Genomic DNA, 15,638 nt, shown 5'->3' with positions numbered 1-15,638 from the left:
CCCTCCGATCACTGGGCTAACAGGCTGGACCCACGAGAGGTCATTTACAGAGCTGCAGTTGGGGCTTTGCCTGGCAGCAGCCTGTTATAGGGCCACGAGAAAAAAGTGGATTGCTGCCACTGGAAGAGCTTCTCTGGCCGTGGAATGTCCCCCCAGCCCGGAGAGACAGAACGCTTCACTTGTCTGCTCTAGTCCACACCATTGGTATTACGGTAGCACCTCCAAAGCTTTACACGAGAAGACAGGGAGAAGCTCTGCTGCTCTAAGCCTTTGGACAAACATGCAGATCACCATTTGTGGGTGGTCCTGGAATGGTATCCAAGCCATGTGGCTGAAACACTCGCGTATTTTCAAAAGTTTTAAAATGTCTTTGATGGCAGGGTCAAGCACTCTAAAGGATGCTTCCTGGAGGTTTAATGCGGTATAATAGTGAGCGCAACGGCCTTTTCCAACTCCTGTTAACCACACCCTGTTTGCTCTTGTAGATGGGAGCACTTTCTGTGACCTCGACCATCTGCTGCTCATGCCAAGCAGTCTGTACAGTGTTTGGCTCTATGCACTTCCAGAGCTCCCACATTCTACTGTAGTATATACATTTATTCATTTAGCTGACACTTTTCTCTAGATGTACAATGTTCACCTACCTACAATGATTTACCTATTTATACAGTTAGGTAATGGAGCAATTTTAGAGTAAGGACGTCGCTCAGGAGGAACTACAGCCAGAGGTGGGCATTCAATCTGTGACCTTTGTGTCCAAAGGCAGCAGCTCTAACCACGGTGCTACTAGCTGTCCCCCAAATATATTAAATGTTAATATTCTGATATATATATACCCCTGAGACAAGATTCTAACTCAGTTAATCTTTTTTTGAAAAACGAAAAGGAAACATAAGGCATAAGGAATGATCCTTTCTCAGGACAACAATTATGAATCAGTGTTAAAATGTAGGGGGATGTGGTGGTGCGGCCGGCTTGACCGGGTTCTGCTTTCCGCTGAGCCTGGGGTTCAAGTCCTGCTTGCGGTGCCCTGCAATGGAGTGGTGACCCATCCTGGGTGTGTCCACTCCCCATCCAGCCCTATGCCCTGTGCTGCTGGGTTAGCCTCTGGTTCACCAGGACCCTACTTGGGACAAGTGGTTTCAGACTGTGTGTGTGTGTGTGTTGAAATGTATAAGAACGGGGTCCCATTAATTTCCGGTGACGTTCAAGCCAAATGGCTGATGCTAAAAACAGCACTATGCATAGACAGTTGCAAAGCGGGTAAGATCGGGAACACAAACAGAAAAATAGTGTTTTTATGAACATCCCACGATGATGTTTTCTGTTGCTGAAGCGCTGGAGCAGCGCGCCGCACCCTCTGCTGGCCATGTTTATTATGCACTGAGCGCTGCAAGAAGGGCCATGTGGTGGCGCTCTCTGCTGCTCTCTGCTGCTCTCTGTTGCTCTCTGCTGCCCCCTGCTGCCCCCTGCTGCCCCCTGCTGCTCCCTGCTGCTCCCTGCTGCTCCCTGCTGCTCCCTGCTGCTCCCTGCTGTTCTCTGCTGCTCTTTGCCACCTTCTAGTCATATTATAGCCCCATCATTACAGCTCTTTTCTTGGCGCATCCGATTTTTCCTTTGGACGAGATGGGGTGTCTGATTCACCATGTTTCACACCATGGAAAGAGAGATGGCCGGTTAGGGCATAACGGCGAGGTGTGCACGGTAAAGCCAGGATGTGTTTAACAGGTATAAAAGAAGACAGCTGAAAATCGTCGCCTCATACAGCAGTTACCTACGTTAGTTTGTCGGCATTTTTGAGTATTAATATAGATGTGGCCAAACAGACGTTTTGACAATGATTTAAAACTACGGGATTACTTTCTCTCATGACGTTCCTCTGTTTCTCAGTGTTCGGATGAACACTATGTTCCCTGGAGGCCCTTTTTCCTTCTATTTAGAGCAATAAATTCTTTGTGTTGAGCTACAATCATGTATTTTTTTTCAAGTTTCCGGAATCCACATTTATATAAAATGTTAATAATACTGATGTTGCATCGACAAAAAGTAAGTGAAGGATTTATATAATTTTGCCAAACTCAGCAGGGGGAACCTATTACATGAAGAATATCTGGGAGATGATGCACGAGAAAGTTAAAAATAGTCTAAAAATAGAACTGATTTAATTTCACGACTGACTTCTCATTTCAGTTCTGTTTATTTATTAAAGATCTTTTTAGCAACATGCTTTTTTTTCTTTTTTTTTTTTTTTCCAGGACTCCAGGCAGTCATAAATAATTCACAGTAATGCATATAAAAACAGAGATGAATGTGACAGCTGAGTGAGGCTTGTTTACCAAACCAAAAGAAGTGACATGGTGTGTTTTCCAAGAACTCCACCTGCCACACACTTCGTCTACACTGCGTAGTGAAGTGAAAATTGGTAGCGCGACAGTCAGTGTTTTCATTATTATATGGCACAAATAGCATATGAATAAACTGAAGCAATGGTACATAACTGACAAAAGTACTATAGTACTGACAAAAAGTACTGGCAACATGATCTAAAAATATTCATCCATCAGTACATACATGAATAACCCAGTGCGCCTTCATGGTGATCAAGAGCCTATTCTGGTTAGGGTTAGGGTTATTCTGCATGGACACCTGTCTCACACACACACACACACACACACACGCTATACTAGCAAATTAGAGTAACCAGTTCCCCTGAAACACATGTGTTTGGACTGTGCAAGGAAACCAGAGCACCTGGAGGAAATACACACAAACCCAAGAAAACGTACAAACCCCACACAGACAGAATTGGATTCGAATCCGCATCCGTTCTCAGCCCAGAAGCAGAGAGGCACCAGTGCTGCCTGCTGTGCCACCTGATAAAAAAAAAACCAATACTGTTAAAATAATGTTTGCTCTTTTATATTTAGGAACATAATGAATGAAAGCAATCCCATAGTTTTTAAATCATTGTCAAGTGTTTTCCCATCTAATTTCACACTTTATTTCTCAACCAGTCTTGCAGTCTCACTGTTCGGGGACATGTGGGAATGCATCCGAGATAATTCTCAGTTGTCTGACATACACTCACTGTTCTATAGAGGTATTTCTTCATAATTTGGCAAGTAAATTGCTATTGTACTACTGGCAAACTATGCCAAGTACATACAGCCCTGTCAACAATGCTGATGCAGTTCAAGCCATGATGCAATATTGCGTACCGTTCACACGCTCCAGATGGACTCAGTGCTGCATTAAATAATTCGCTACACACGAATTCAGTGGGATTTACAGAGCAAAATCGTGAGAAGGACTTCACTCGGGTTTGTATTTTTTTTTTTTAATTATTCTTAACAATACAAATTCAAAAAAGAAATCTATACTACCAAAGGAGATAAAATAGACCAAATCCCACACAAAAAGCCTGAAATAATTACACCATTCAATGGTCTTTAGAGCTTTACATTTAGCGGAGGTCAAGCTTCTCTCGATCTACAGCTTGACATCATTATGAAACAACAAAGACAGGCTTTTTACCATTTAATTTACTTTTCTAAAAACGCAGTTTTTGATTATTAACATTAATCAGTGTTAATCTCAATTATTAGACTTAGAGTATTATAGTAATATTATTTATTACTTTTTTTAAATATTGCAGTATTAAATTATGGATATTAAATATATCAATCTTTATCTCTCCCCGGGCCATAGAACCCAAGCGCTGCATCTTCATGGAATAAAGAGAAGTCATTACACACATGAGCAGCAATGAATGGACACGGGTCTTTCCGGAACGCCTGGGTGTGTGAGCAGTTCCACGGACGCAGGTTTTCTCTGATATTTACCTGCGGCACGAGTGCGCAGCCTGCCGTCACACTGAGTCGCAGACAAAACGAGACCTGGCACCTTAATCAGTGTGAGCTACGCTGGGCTAATCTGGGCCTGCGAGTCTCTCACAAGACAAATAGTGGGCGACAGGTTCCTCTTTTCTTCCCTTCTAAACACTGACACCCGGGCTGCTGCTGGAATGTAATGAAGAAAGGTGAGGTGCGGGTGGGAAGCAAATGCAGGGACCGACAGCACAGGAAAGATCACTGCTGGCTGTTGCTGTTCCAGCTGCTTGTTTTAAACCCAACACTCAGCTCACTGTGACCCAACATCATACCACATTTCTTACTTTAGCTGATCCTTTTCTTCAAAGCGACTTACAATGTGAAGCTACCTACAGTTTTTTACCCATGTATATGGCTGGGTAATTTTTACTGGAGCAATTGCAGGTAAGTACCTTGATCAAGGGTACTACAGCAGGAGGTAGGATTCAAACCTGCAACCTTCCAGTCCAAAGGCAATAGCTCTAACCACTACACCTCCTGCTGCCCCCATATGGCATCACATGTTCATATTACCCCCTACTGTGCTTCCATTCCGCTAAAGCCTGCTATAAGGAATTTACTATGCGCCTTGAGGGTGTAAAGGGTTCTACCCTGTGCACACAGAATGTCACCAACCACATACTGTAGCTTGCAGGTCTTTTTTTAGCTACACCTTATCACATTAATTAATTATAGGGTACAAAATTGAGTTTCACGCATATTAATTATTCTCCTGCAAATTAAAACACTGAGCAAAAGGGTTCGTACTTGCAAGCATCTCCTCATCTCCCTAAAATAAATCTACAAAGTGAATCCATTTTGAGATAATTAATTAAAAAAAATAATCAAACACAGGATTTTGATGCTAGTTTTATTGTGTTCCACAATTGATAACTGGACTAATTACAATCGTTCTAGGGTTCGAAGCTGCTACATTTTCCAAAGTAACGTGGTTCGTTTATCTGCTCAAAATTTTTTTGACAGAGGGGGGAGAAAAAACTTCCAGAAGACTTTGAAATTTTCCTTTTGCTCAACGAAAGGAAGGAACTTGCTGCGGAGAATCACTTTCCAAAGCGAAACATTGCGCTGTGACACTTCACACTTTAAATTTATGTTTACAGCTTCACAGTGAAGCCTTTACATGACACTGAACATCAGGGAACATTTATTATTTGTGGGTCCCAGCTTTTAAATTAGATAAATCTTTAGCAGGATGGGAGAAAACTGCACTCATTCCAAAGTGTTTGTTCACAGAGCTTCAATGACACGCACTTGTGTGTTTTGCATCTGCGTGAGGCACAAAGGAAACGGTGATCCAAAAAGGTACAGCGGAAAACAAGCTTTGAGCCCAGGAGGTGGCCAGTCAGGTGTGGTGGGTGGCTGGGGAAGAGCTGTCTGCTCCGCTCCCTTCAGAACTGCTTTCACGCGTCAGTTTAGAAACACTGGAGGTTGGCTGGCAGCTCAAGGGTCGAGAGTTCGAGCGTGTCACCTCCACCCAGGTGCCTTGACTCAAGGAAGAAAGAGGGAGACAGAGCAGACTAATAAGGACAGAATTGGACCGATACCGGTACTTTTACCTTTTAAATAACACTAATCGTGAAGAACATTGCAGTCCCTGAGATACTGATAATATCACAATAATAAGCAGCAGGCGGCGTGGTGGTTGGAGCTGCCATCTCCGCATGCACAGATCGGTGATTTGAACCTAACCTCCTGCTGTGGTTCTAATGAGCAAAGTACTTACTTTGAATTGCTCCAGTAAAAGTTCCCCAGCTGTATAAATAGTAAGTCATTGTGAGCTGCTTTGGAGAAACATGTCAGCTTACTTAATATACTTAATATCAGATGATGAAGAACTCCTTGAAATCAAAGTGGGAAGTGAAAAAATTAGCCTGCAATAAAATCTAGAGAAGTAAAATGATAACAGCTGGAATAGCAGAAAACTTTAGTGTTGATGATAAATATGCAGAAATCGTTGACAGCCTTTACATCTAGAGATCAATGATCAACGAGGGTTCTAACAGTTAGATGTGTCAAAGATGAGCACTTGGCAGAGCCGCAGTGAAAGATCTAGAAAAGTCTTCAGATGTGGTGAAGGATCCGAAAGATCAGAATTGTTCCAAAAATTGTTTTCCATAATGCTGTGGATGGATGTGAGCATTGGACTTGAAGAAAAAAAGACAGAGAAAACATGGACACCTTTCAATTGTCATGCTGGTACAGACTTTAAGACATGGGCAGAGAGAAAATAAAGATTAGGGTGAATTCCTTATTTTGGACACATCAGGGGAAGATTAGACTCTTTGAAAAAATGACCGCTTCTGTCACAACCACCTTTATTATTTACTATCACTCAGTTCCATATACAGCTACTCATACGTTTGAGTTGCACAAGCAAAAACTGTGGTATCCAACAAAGTAACTGCGCCTCTCTCTCTGTTTTCAGGGATTTACATTGAGTTAAGCATCTAATGTAAATACAACAAAGTACAAACATATGACATGAGATTGCTCCCTCTCTATTGGATTTAACCACATAAAAAACACAACTTTAACTTATACATCCAGCATTCTGAAGTGCTGGTTTTAAAGAATCTTATTTGCTGCTTTCTTGGATTATTTGTATTACAGTTTAAATTATGAAACCCATCTGATGCCATGTGAGCTGCTACACCACAAGATGCTACAGCCCAGCAACCTGGTGTGGAGAACACACCCCCTTTCCCACTCTCAGCTAATGCAATGTGATAACATTGCAGCACTTCTGAAAGCGTGGCCAGCGCTATGAAATAACAATTTAACCCAGACTGTGGAGAGCTTTCCGTCTGATTGCCCCATCACCCCCGGTAGTTATGAATAATTGAGGAAAAGGCTGGTCTGGTCACTGCTTGCTGAAGCAGGTCTGCTTAAGAGTCACTCGTAACACAAAAGAAATATGGCCAAAAGTGGAAGCAGATGGCACACCACTATGAACATGACTGTGCTGCACTCTTCTGCAAAACCAGAAAGGTTATTACTTTTTGCAAGAAGACAGCTGTAGGAATCAAGCTACTGACGGAAAAAGAATGGTGTCACCTTCCTTTTATAGTACTGACATTCTCAAGGAATCCTATCAATAAGATGGGTTTAGTTACAGATAATATAATGGCTCAGCCACTGGAAATTACACTATTGCAGCAGCAACACGGACAGCACCTAACCAAAAGACAGCAGGATTTGAATCAAAACAGGTTTATTCTAAACTGAAACAGTACCCTTCTGGGTATCAGCAATAAGAAAATCCCAAAGAAAAACTTACAGCCTCCCTCTTCAAGCTGCTCTCCACAATGCCCCCAAGTCTTCAGGCCAGCTGCCTTTATAATCCTTCCACCTTTTTCCTTATGCATCTGCAGTTGGCTGTCATTGTTCAGTAAGGACAGTGGCAGCTCCCTGGAAACTTTTTATCTTGCTGCTTCCGTCTCCTACCCTGGGTTGGATTGCCTACCAGCTCACACTGTAGAGTATACCTGTATATGTTCGCTGAAAATGACCATGAGTCCTTCTTTCCCAGGCTACCTTCAGCTCGGGGTTTCAAAGTGTTTATTAATTATAAAAGCTAATAAACAACATCCACACCAAATTTTTCTGCCTCGTGATCTTACTTCCCATCAAGGGGAGCACGTTTCTGACTCCTCATTATTCTCCCCAACTACCCCTGTTAGCAGGGGTGTATACTATCCTGACACACAATGATGTCATTGTCAAGGACATTCTTTTGCATAAAATATAATTTCATTTTGAACAGTTGATTAAAAAAAATACATTTGAATTTAAACACCACTGAGGTAATTCAGTAGGCAAGTTAATGTGTTTGGGCCTTTGTGATTACATTTCAGCAGTAGGGTTTTAAAAATCTTTCTTGTAAATGTTTGAGGACAAAGTCAATTTTAGAAACAACAATATTAATTTTCTGTCTTCTTCGATGTTTAGCCTCAACACTTTCTCTGCTGTATAGGATCAGGCCAAGTTAGAAGAATGAAACATCTGTCTATTGCAGACAAAAGCATGACAGGTGTTCCAAAAATTACCTATCCTGCCAAGCCAGTCCAAAAATGTCTCAATTTTTGCCAAATTTAGAATAACACTGAGTGAGATTTAGAGAAAGGCAGCCATTGTGTGATGCAGATGCATTTCTGCCTTTCCTCTTGGCTTTCTGCTTCTTGTAATCATATTTTTGGGAGCAATATGCATTAAAGCATTTACAGTACTTGGAAATTGCTTGTCCTTGTAAATGTGTATTTTAAACTGATTTGATGGGAAACTTTTAGTGATGGGTGGTCTAGGATACACAGTATGACAAAGGGTTACAGGAAGTCCCGCTGAGGAAGAGTGTTCAGATGAAGTGGGCTTATTCTCTGAGGACAACGATGCTCATGCATCAGTGACAGTCATGGATCATGACGATACTGAGAGAGAGATAAAGCAGCAACAACAGTGTATTTTCTCTACGTTGTTTTTACTCACACCACCAAAAATACAGATGCTTAATAAATCCAACCAAAATAACACTAAATAGTTCAGTAAAATATAGTCAAGTATTACAAAAGAAAAAATAATTATTTAAACCATGTGCAATTCTCTTTTAGAAATGCTTTATTCTGAGTTTTAAAAATAGTGATGGAAATGCCCCATACTCAGATTTTTTGTAAAATATTTCAAAAGAATAGGTAATCAGTATTGTCATGTTTTGCAATGCAATGCTGAACAGAGGCAATCTTTTGAGATTTGCAATAGATCCCAAACTGATTCAGGTTTTCCATTTGTGCATATGTATCAACAATACTGATCAGACAACCATTTTCTTCAGAAAGGATAGCGTATCTGGTGCAATACTTTCAAATCTCTGTAAAAAAGAAAGAGATACGCTGTGTTTTAGAAAAAGTGAACAAGTGTGATGGCTTTAAGGTACTGAAATAAATTAATTTTGAGTTGCAGAGCTCCTGAATATCCACAGAATTTTCTCCAGGTCATGGATACAACTATATAATGTGAACTCAAGGAACCTACACATTTTTCAATACTTCAAGCCTAAAAACTTTCTGAAAGGGTTATAAAGAAAATCATGTATTTTAAATCCAAATATTACATTTTTTGGTTAAATAACACTAGAGCCAGATCAAAATAAGTTTACTGAGAAGGAAAAAAGTATTCTTCAGTTTAATGAATACCTAATTAATTCATTGTTGAAGTTAATTTTCATGTAAAAAGTTTCTGATGGGAGAGGGGATGACAGCTGAAGCATACTGGTATACTGAGATTATCATTTCAGAGTTAAGAGCCAAACCTTAACTTTAATTGAGACTTTAAATATGTCTTGAATATGTACTCATGTAGGATGATATGCTTTTCCATCTGGTCAGCTTTGCTAGAAGCATCTGCAACAGATGCTGGTGGTTCATATAACTGCCTATTGAACTGACATTAACAGAAGTGTGAATATGATACCATCACATGAAAGGATAAACAGATGGGCCTAAGAGGACCTGGTTAAAATATGTTGTTTTTGAGTCTCATTTAAGCAACGGTGTGCCCTAATTATATCATCAACCCCTCCGCCCAACTCCAGGCAAGATGCTGACAAACATCACAGTGCTACAGTGCACAACCAAGTATGGAGTCTACTGGGGGATGGGGGTATACGTACACATCGTAAAGCAGACTTCCTGTCTTTGTCACACTGACGGCATCGTTTTTGTTTGACCCATTTGTGTAAATTCCACTCTTTCCTGTTTAATGCTCGGGTCAGGGGAGCAAGGACAGGAGGAGCACGTGTGATCACAATGGACGGCGCATGTGAACACAATGGCCAGAAACAGTGGCATATTTAAATTTAGACCGTCGGCATCTCGCTTGCAACGACCCCACCCTCGACAACCTTCTTTGGAATTCCTCCAGTTCCTCAGCTGGTTTCCTATTTTGACTCTTTTTCATCAGATACAAAAGGAGTTATTTTCCATGCCGAAGCAGTCCTCCTCATACAGCTTTTATGAGAGTTGAATTCAGAAACGCAGGGATTAGAGTTATTTTCAACCAAGTTCTTCTTGAAGCCAGCATGTGGGCACAATGAAATATTTTTTTTTTTTTTTTGTCACTCAAGGAAGAAACCAAAACACTTCTTGTGACTGTGATTAAACAAAGTGTTTTTTTTTTCTTTTTTTTTTTTTTTTTTAACTTGGGCTGCGAAGAAAATAGACCTGTTTCTTTCAAAATAAAGTGTAGGTTATGTGAGATTTTCTCCTTCTTTTGTGTAATGGAAATACTTTCATTTGTAATTAAGCAAACTTAGCAAAGAATAGTGTGTGAGTCCAATTAGTACTAAAAGACAATTGCTAAAGTAAAGTATCCGGAAATTTTACCTCGATCAATATCTGTTAAACACGGACAGATTACATACCAAACTAATAGCCTATATGTCTAACACTTCCCAGTAATATCTGGGGTGAATGTTGAACATGAAGGAAAATAACCCTACAATACCAGACAAAAAAGTATTTAGATAATAAAACAAGTTATACACAAATCATAAAAGCCAGCATAGCAGGCGACACTATGATATATCTAATTTCCCGCCCAAATTTCAAGGCCGAGTCCCGCTAAAGTTTCAGCATTTCCTTTAGTGTAATGTTGAAAATTAATTTAAGCTTTAAAACTATTAATAATGAATTAAATGGGTTAATTTATGTTCAGAAGTAAGTGGCTAGACACACTTCACTTGAGTTTCCAGCTAAATACGTGGTCGTCGAACTTGAAAACCTGAAAATAGCTTTCCGCCGCAGCGCGCGTGGGCCAATAAGGTGAGGCGCGCGCGTGCCGCGTGCTCGCGGAAGCGTCTCTCCTCCTCGGGCCGCTGCTGAGGCGGGACGCGGGAAAGTGGCACTTCCAGTGTCACTCTGAGGGTGACTGTGGGCGGCGGTGGGACCCACGCTGGGTGTAAAATACTTGTGTGTAATAACTGAACTGAGAGAAGACGAGCAAACTTGGGAGGACAGAAATAAATGAACATGAACTACGTAGATTTGCACCACGGACTCTATGGCCAGGCCGCATCTATCGTAGTTTCCCAGTTGTTTTTGCTTCGTTAAGACTAAACTGCACTCTGAGGTGAGTTTCAGACTGATTTTAATTTTTTCTTCAAGCGCGTTATGAGCAGATCATAAAAGTATTTATTTTAAAGATATCTGGCTGTTTCATTCTTCTATCCTTTTTTCTATACTTGACGTGTACTGCATAACGTGATACTTGTTGCTTATGCGTATACTAGTATGTACAAACATACTACTGAGCCACATTCTCATGCATTTTTGAATGTTGAAAACGAAAAAGAAAAGTTGAGGGTGCAAAAACTGTCAGTAATCAGCTGCTGGTTTTGTTTAAAAAACAAAGGAACACACATACAGCCCCACACGTATGTATAATATATATTCAAACATATTGATTGAAATAACATTAACTCCTTTCTGTGGGATCTGTTTGACTTTCACTCACTGACCACAACAAAATCCAGCATCCTTAAATAAGTAGGATACTTATGTAGAAACTTTAACATCAACTGTATACTTTGTGTTCTGCCATTGGTGTTATTTTTTATTTAGTTTGCTAATGTGCTTGTGAAATGTAGTTTACCTAGGTATGAACAACAGTGAGCTGTTTGCACTTGATTTACTCGTTTATACAGCTGGGTGTGTTTACTCTGTCAATTCAGGACAAGTACCTTGACCAAGGGTACAACAGAAGGAGTGGGATTCAAACCTAAGGAGCTTCGTGCTGAAAGGCAGCAGCCCTGAACACTACACAACCTACTACCCAGTGCTACCTGCTGACATTAAATAGCAATTTAAAAGCAAGCCAAAACAGGCCATCTCCTGAGATGTGAACTGACAGCTATCACATTAGAACTGTGTCCTTATCCTGCTCTTATGTGGTTTCAAAAAAGTTAAAAGTAAGATCCATCCGCAAAAAGTAGCTTCTCATTCAGCTTCATCTCTTCTTATATATTACAAATACCAGATCTACCACTACTTGTTAGTATTTTTCAAGGCTTTGTTCATTTCTGTGGAAACTTCTATACCTTGAGTTAAACTGCCGTTTGTCTCATTGTTCAAGCAGGTGTCTCTTCCATTATTGATGCACTCCATATTTATCATTGCTTAAAGCCTATTCTAACATACAATACATAGCCCATATGACAGTAGCATACTTTTGTAAAATTTTACCAACGTATGTTTGCCATAATTAATAAAGCACCACTGTTCTTTTCCCTGAAATATCTGCAGTCTTTGATAAAGGCTAAGAAGGCTGCAACCTGAAAATATGTTGATATTTTTTTACATTTTAATTTTTAAGTTACATTGAAAATCAGACAGGCAAAATAAAAATATATATAAATATATGTATTATATTTTAGTAGCTTACGGTTGGCTTTGATGCTGCCTTTTCATGCAGAATCACTTGATGGGTGAAAAGCAACTTTCAGCAGATACATGGCTACTGCTGCCCAGTATGACCATGAATAGTAGTAGCTAATTTAACTTTTAATTCTGTCCTATAGGTGCATTCTTGTTTTTTTGGATCTGATCCCATTCTTTAAAAAGTACTTTGTAAGTCACAAACAGACTGAATTATTGAATTTACTGGGAGAATTTCTTGCTCTTTTCCCTCAGGTGGTGAAGAAAACTTGTTAGGAAAAGCAAGATGGAGATAGGGAGTGAAAAACCTTTATTTAATCTAGCTTTACAGGGCATTTCCATTTCACAGTCTGATGGTTTTTTCTTTGTAGATACCCTGGTGAATAGAAGTCAGGAGCTACATAAAGGAACAAACTGGCTTCTCCAGGATGAGAAGATGGATGATTTGAGGACACCCATATCTGGAAAAAAATACCCAAATGGCTGTTCAGATGGATGGTTTGATGTGTCCCTGGATGCTGAGAATGAGATAGAAGCTGTGCAGATCCAAGAGCCTGGGCTCTGTGATACCTCTGGCCCCAACCAGGGGCAGTGGAGGGAGAGTGAGACCTCCAGGAAGAGGCCTAGACACTATGGAGTTTGGAGAGTTTTCAACAAAAAGAAACCTTCCGGGGGTGACAGACGGCGCCATTCCATGCTCCTCCCAGGAGAGGCTTCAGTTCACAAACTGTCTTTTGGTGATAGGCTGAGGTCTCTAAAGAAGCTGAAAACCTCATTGTTCTTTAAGAGGAAAAATGCTAAGTCCTCTAATGCATCATACTGTAGCGTCCACAATGATGACCAGGAGGAACTGTCATTGTTCAGGGACTTTTCTGTTCCTATGTATACGCAGCAAAACACTCCTAGAAACAAGAGTCAGAGACACTCTTATGCTGGCCACACAAAGGACTTTTACTATTCCTTGGAAAACATTGATGTAGTTAGTACTTCAGAAAATATGTCCCCATCACACAGAACATCTAGGAATCCAAATGGTTCTAGATCCTTAGATGGCATCCTCAGCACAAAGAAAGCGCACCCAAACTGCTTAAACTATAACAACTGTGTTAGCTATGAACTGCACCACTTCAGGGACAGTCCAAAGACACCACAACGTCACAGAAAATCCAAAGGTTCAGACGTCTGGAATTACCTACGAAAAATCTCATTCATGAGTAAAGGTGTGCCTCACCAGTCAGAAAAGAGTTTCAATTCTGACCTTCACAACTTGGACAAGGTCTTAAGTTCTGATTGTGCCCCTGTTGAACCAGAGTGTGTTAAGGATCTTACCTGCCCACCTGAAGCAGAAAGCTCTGCTGTAAAAGGTCACCGCTTTCAAAATTTTATTCGTTTTTTCAGTGGTGTGGCTGACTCGGCTAGGAGATGGAAACATTCTCCGCAGCTTTTCCCTCCACGAGAAGAGGAACCTTCTGTTCAGGTCTCTTCCAAATCCCCAAGCTCAAGTGTTTTAATTCACAGCATGTCCTCAGACATGAGCAGCACCCCAGCGCTTCCCACTCCCATATGCTCAGACTTCGACTTTTCCAAGACTGTTTTGCTCAGCAGCCCCATGACAGGAAGCCCTGGCTGGAAAACTCCAAAATATCAGAAGACACACACCGCACAGTCTGGCTTTAATGGGCACCCATGCAACATCTCTAGTAGATCAGTAACACCCCACATTTTATATCACATGTCTGAGACATCTCCAGAAGGTGATAGAAAACTGCACCAACTAAAGAGCAGGATTCCCTTGGAGACAGAAGCTCAGATAAACAGTAGCTCTCTTGATTTGGAAAGTTCAGTAGAAATACATAAAGGTTCTAGATGTGATGTTGTCACAGTTGGTGAGATCCAGCATCAAAATGACCGAATTAATGTGGAAAATAAATGTATTTTCTCCAATGGAAACTCAGGGAAAGTGCAAAAGGTAAGCGAGTAACTAAACTGTACAGTTAGTTTAAAAATGGTGGTCTCATTGTTGTTCCTTTTTCACTCTAATTTTGAGGATCTGATTATTTACAGCTGTATTGGGGAGCATAATTATATCAAGTGTTTACTTTTCTGACTCATGTCATGATTTTTCATTAATTTTCCTTTATATTTTAATACATACTAAAATACGTTTGCTCCATCTACTGGGCGGCCAAGGGAAATGAGCCAGAAATCAAAGCAGCAAAGCATGTCATGCAGTTCAGTGCCCTAGATTTATTAACCATGTGGACAAACCTGCGTTTAGTTGTACTGACATAATCACAACAATCATTATATAGAGCGTAATTAGCAAGTCTGACACTCAGGAATTACTTGCCTTGCTGTAATTCAAGAATCAAATATTCAGGGAAGTAGAGTAACCTATAACAAAAATGGTTGATTTAGTTTTGCCATCTGAGGCTTGACAGGATGTTTCCTGTCAGGTTAAATTTCAAAGCCCACTGGCTGATTTCATGTTACGTAATCGTTTATGTCTGCGTATAGGCATGACTCAGCTTTCAGATGCTGTTAATGTGATATCTGCATCTGTATTTGCAGCATCTGCATGTCTCTGAAGTGACTAAGTCTACATTCTATGTAAACAAATCCTATTGTGTGCATTATGAGTCAGCACTGTTAATCCTCCCTGCCCCTCACCCCAAAAAACTGTACAGAATACTATAGGCTGGTAATTGTCTATTTGAAAGGCAACAAGGGACCTTCAGGTTTAACAATACATTTGTAAAGATTTCTGCTTCACACTGCTTTCTGTATTCAGCACTGTGCTGTATCACAATCCTTAAGGGGGTGCGGGGATGTCCAAACAAGGCAGGTGTGTGTCAGTATGTCTGTGAGGGACAGAGAACATGTAGAGGTGGGGGTGGTTTATGAGGGTGGCACATTGCTATGGAAACAACACACCACCTCAGCACTCTGTCAAGCTGCTTTTGTGCCTGAGACCCTATGTCGTCTTTTCAAGAGGTAGCAGTGAACCTTTATATGACCAGCAAAGTCACAGTGACTGCAGATTTCTTTTGAAATGGTAGGCAAGGCAGGGCAGATGGAAAGGACATCATGACACAAAGACAAAAATGAAACACATTTAACCATAATTACAGTTAGGTAAAAAACGCAGCTGCAGTCAGAGAGAGCATTTTGGTTCAAATTGAAAAGAACAAAGAGGAAACATCTGGTAGCTTCCATGGTTCAGAAAGCTTTATGACGGAGTATTTGGAAATTTTGCTCTACCTCAGGAAATTTAAGAAATACAATTAAGAAATATTTAAACACCCCTTGATTATTAATTCTTTCA

General features: G+C 40.6%; 1 protein-coding gene across 1 annotated transcript in view; it reads left to right on the top strand.

Moving 5' to 3' along the window:
• Positions 1-10,743: 10,743 nt before the first annotated feature.
• arhgef9a (Cdc42 guanine nucleotide exchange factor (GEF) 9a) overlaps positions 10,744-15,638 on the top strand; it is a 70,173-nt gene continuing 65,278 nt past the window's right edge. Inside the window, exons 1-2 of the mRNA XM_018728605.2 lie at positions 10,744-11,009; positions 12,685-14,282. Coding sequence (XP_018584121.2) covers positions 12,750-14,282 — 1,533 coding nt within the window. The 5' untranslated portion in view covers positions 10,744-11,009; positions 12,685-12,749. The remainder of the gene's footprint in view (positions 11,010-12,684; positions 14,283-15,638) is intronic.

Source organism: Scleropages formosus, chromosome 14 (genome assembly GCF_900964775.1).
Source record: "Scleropages formosus chromosome 14, fSclFor1.1, whole genome shotgun sequence".
In the NCBI taxonomy this organism is placed as follows: domain Eukaryota; kingdom Metazoa; phylum Chordata; class Actinopteri; order Osteoglossiformes; family Osteoglossidae; genus Scleropages; species Scleropages formosus.
Note: the sequence above shows the minus strand (reverse complement) of the source record. Positions and strands in the feature narration are given on the sequence as shown.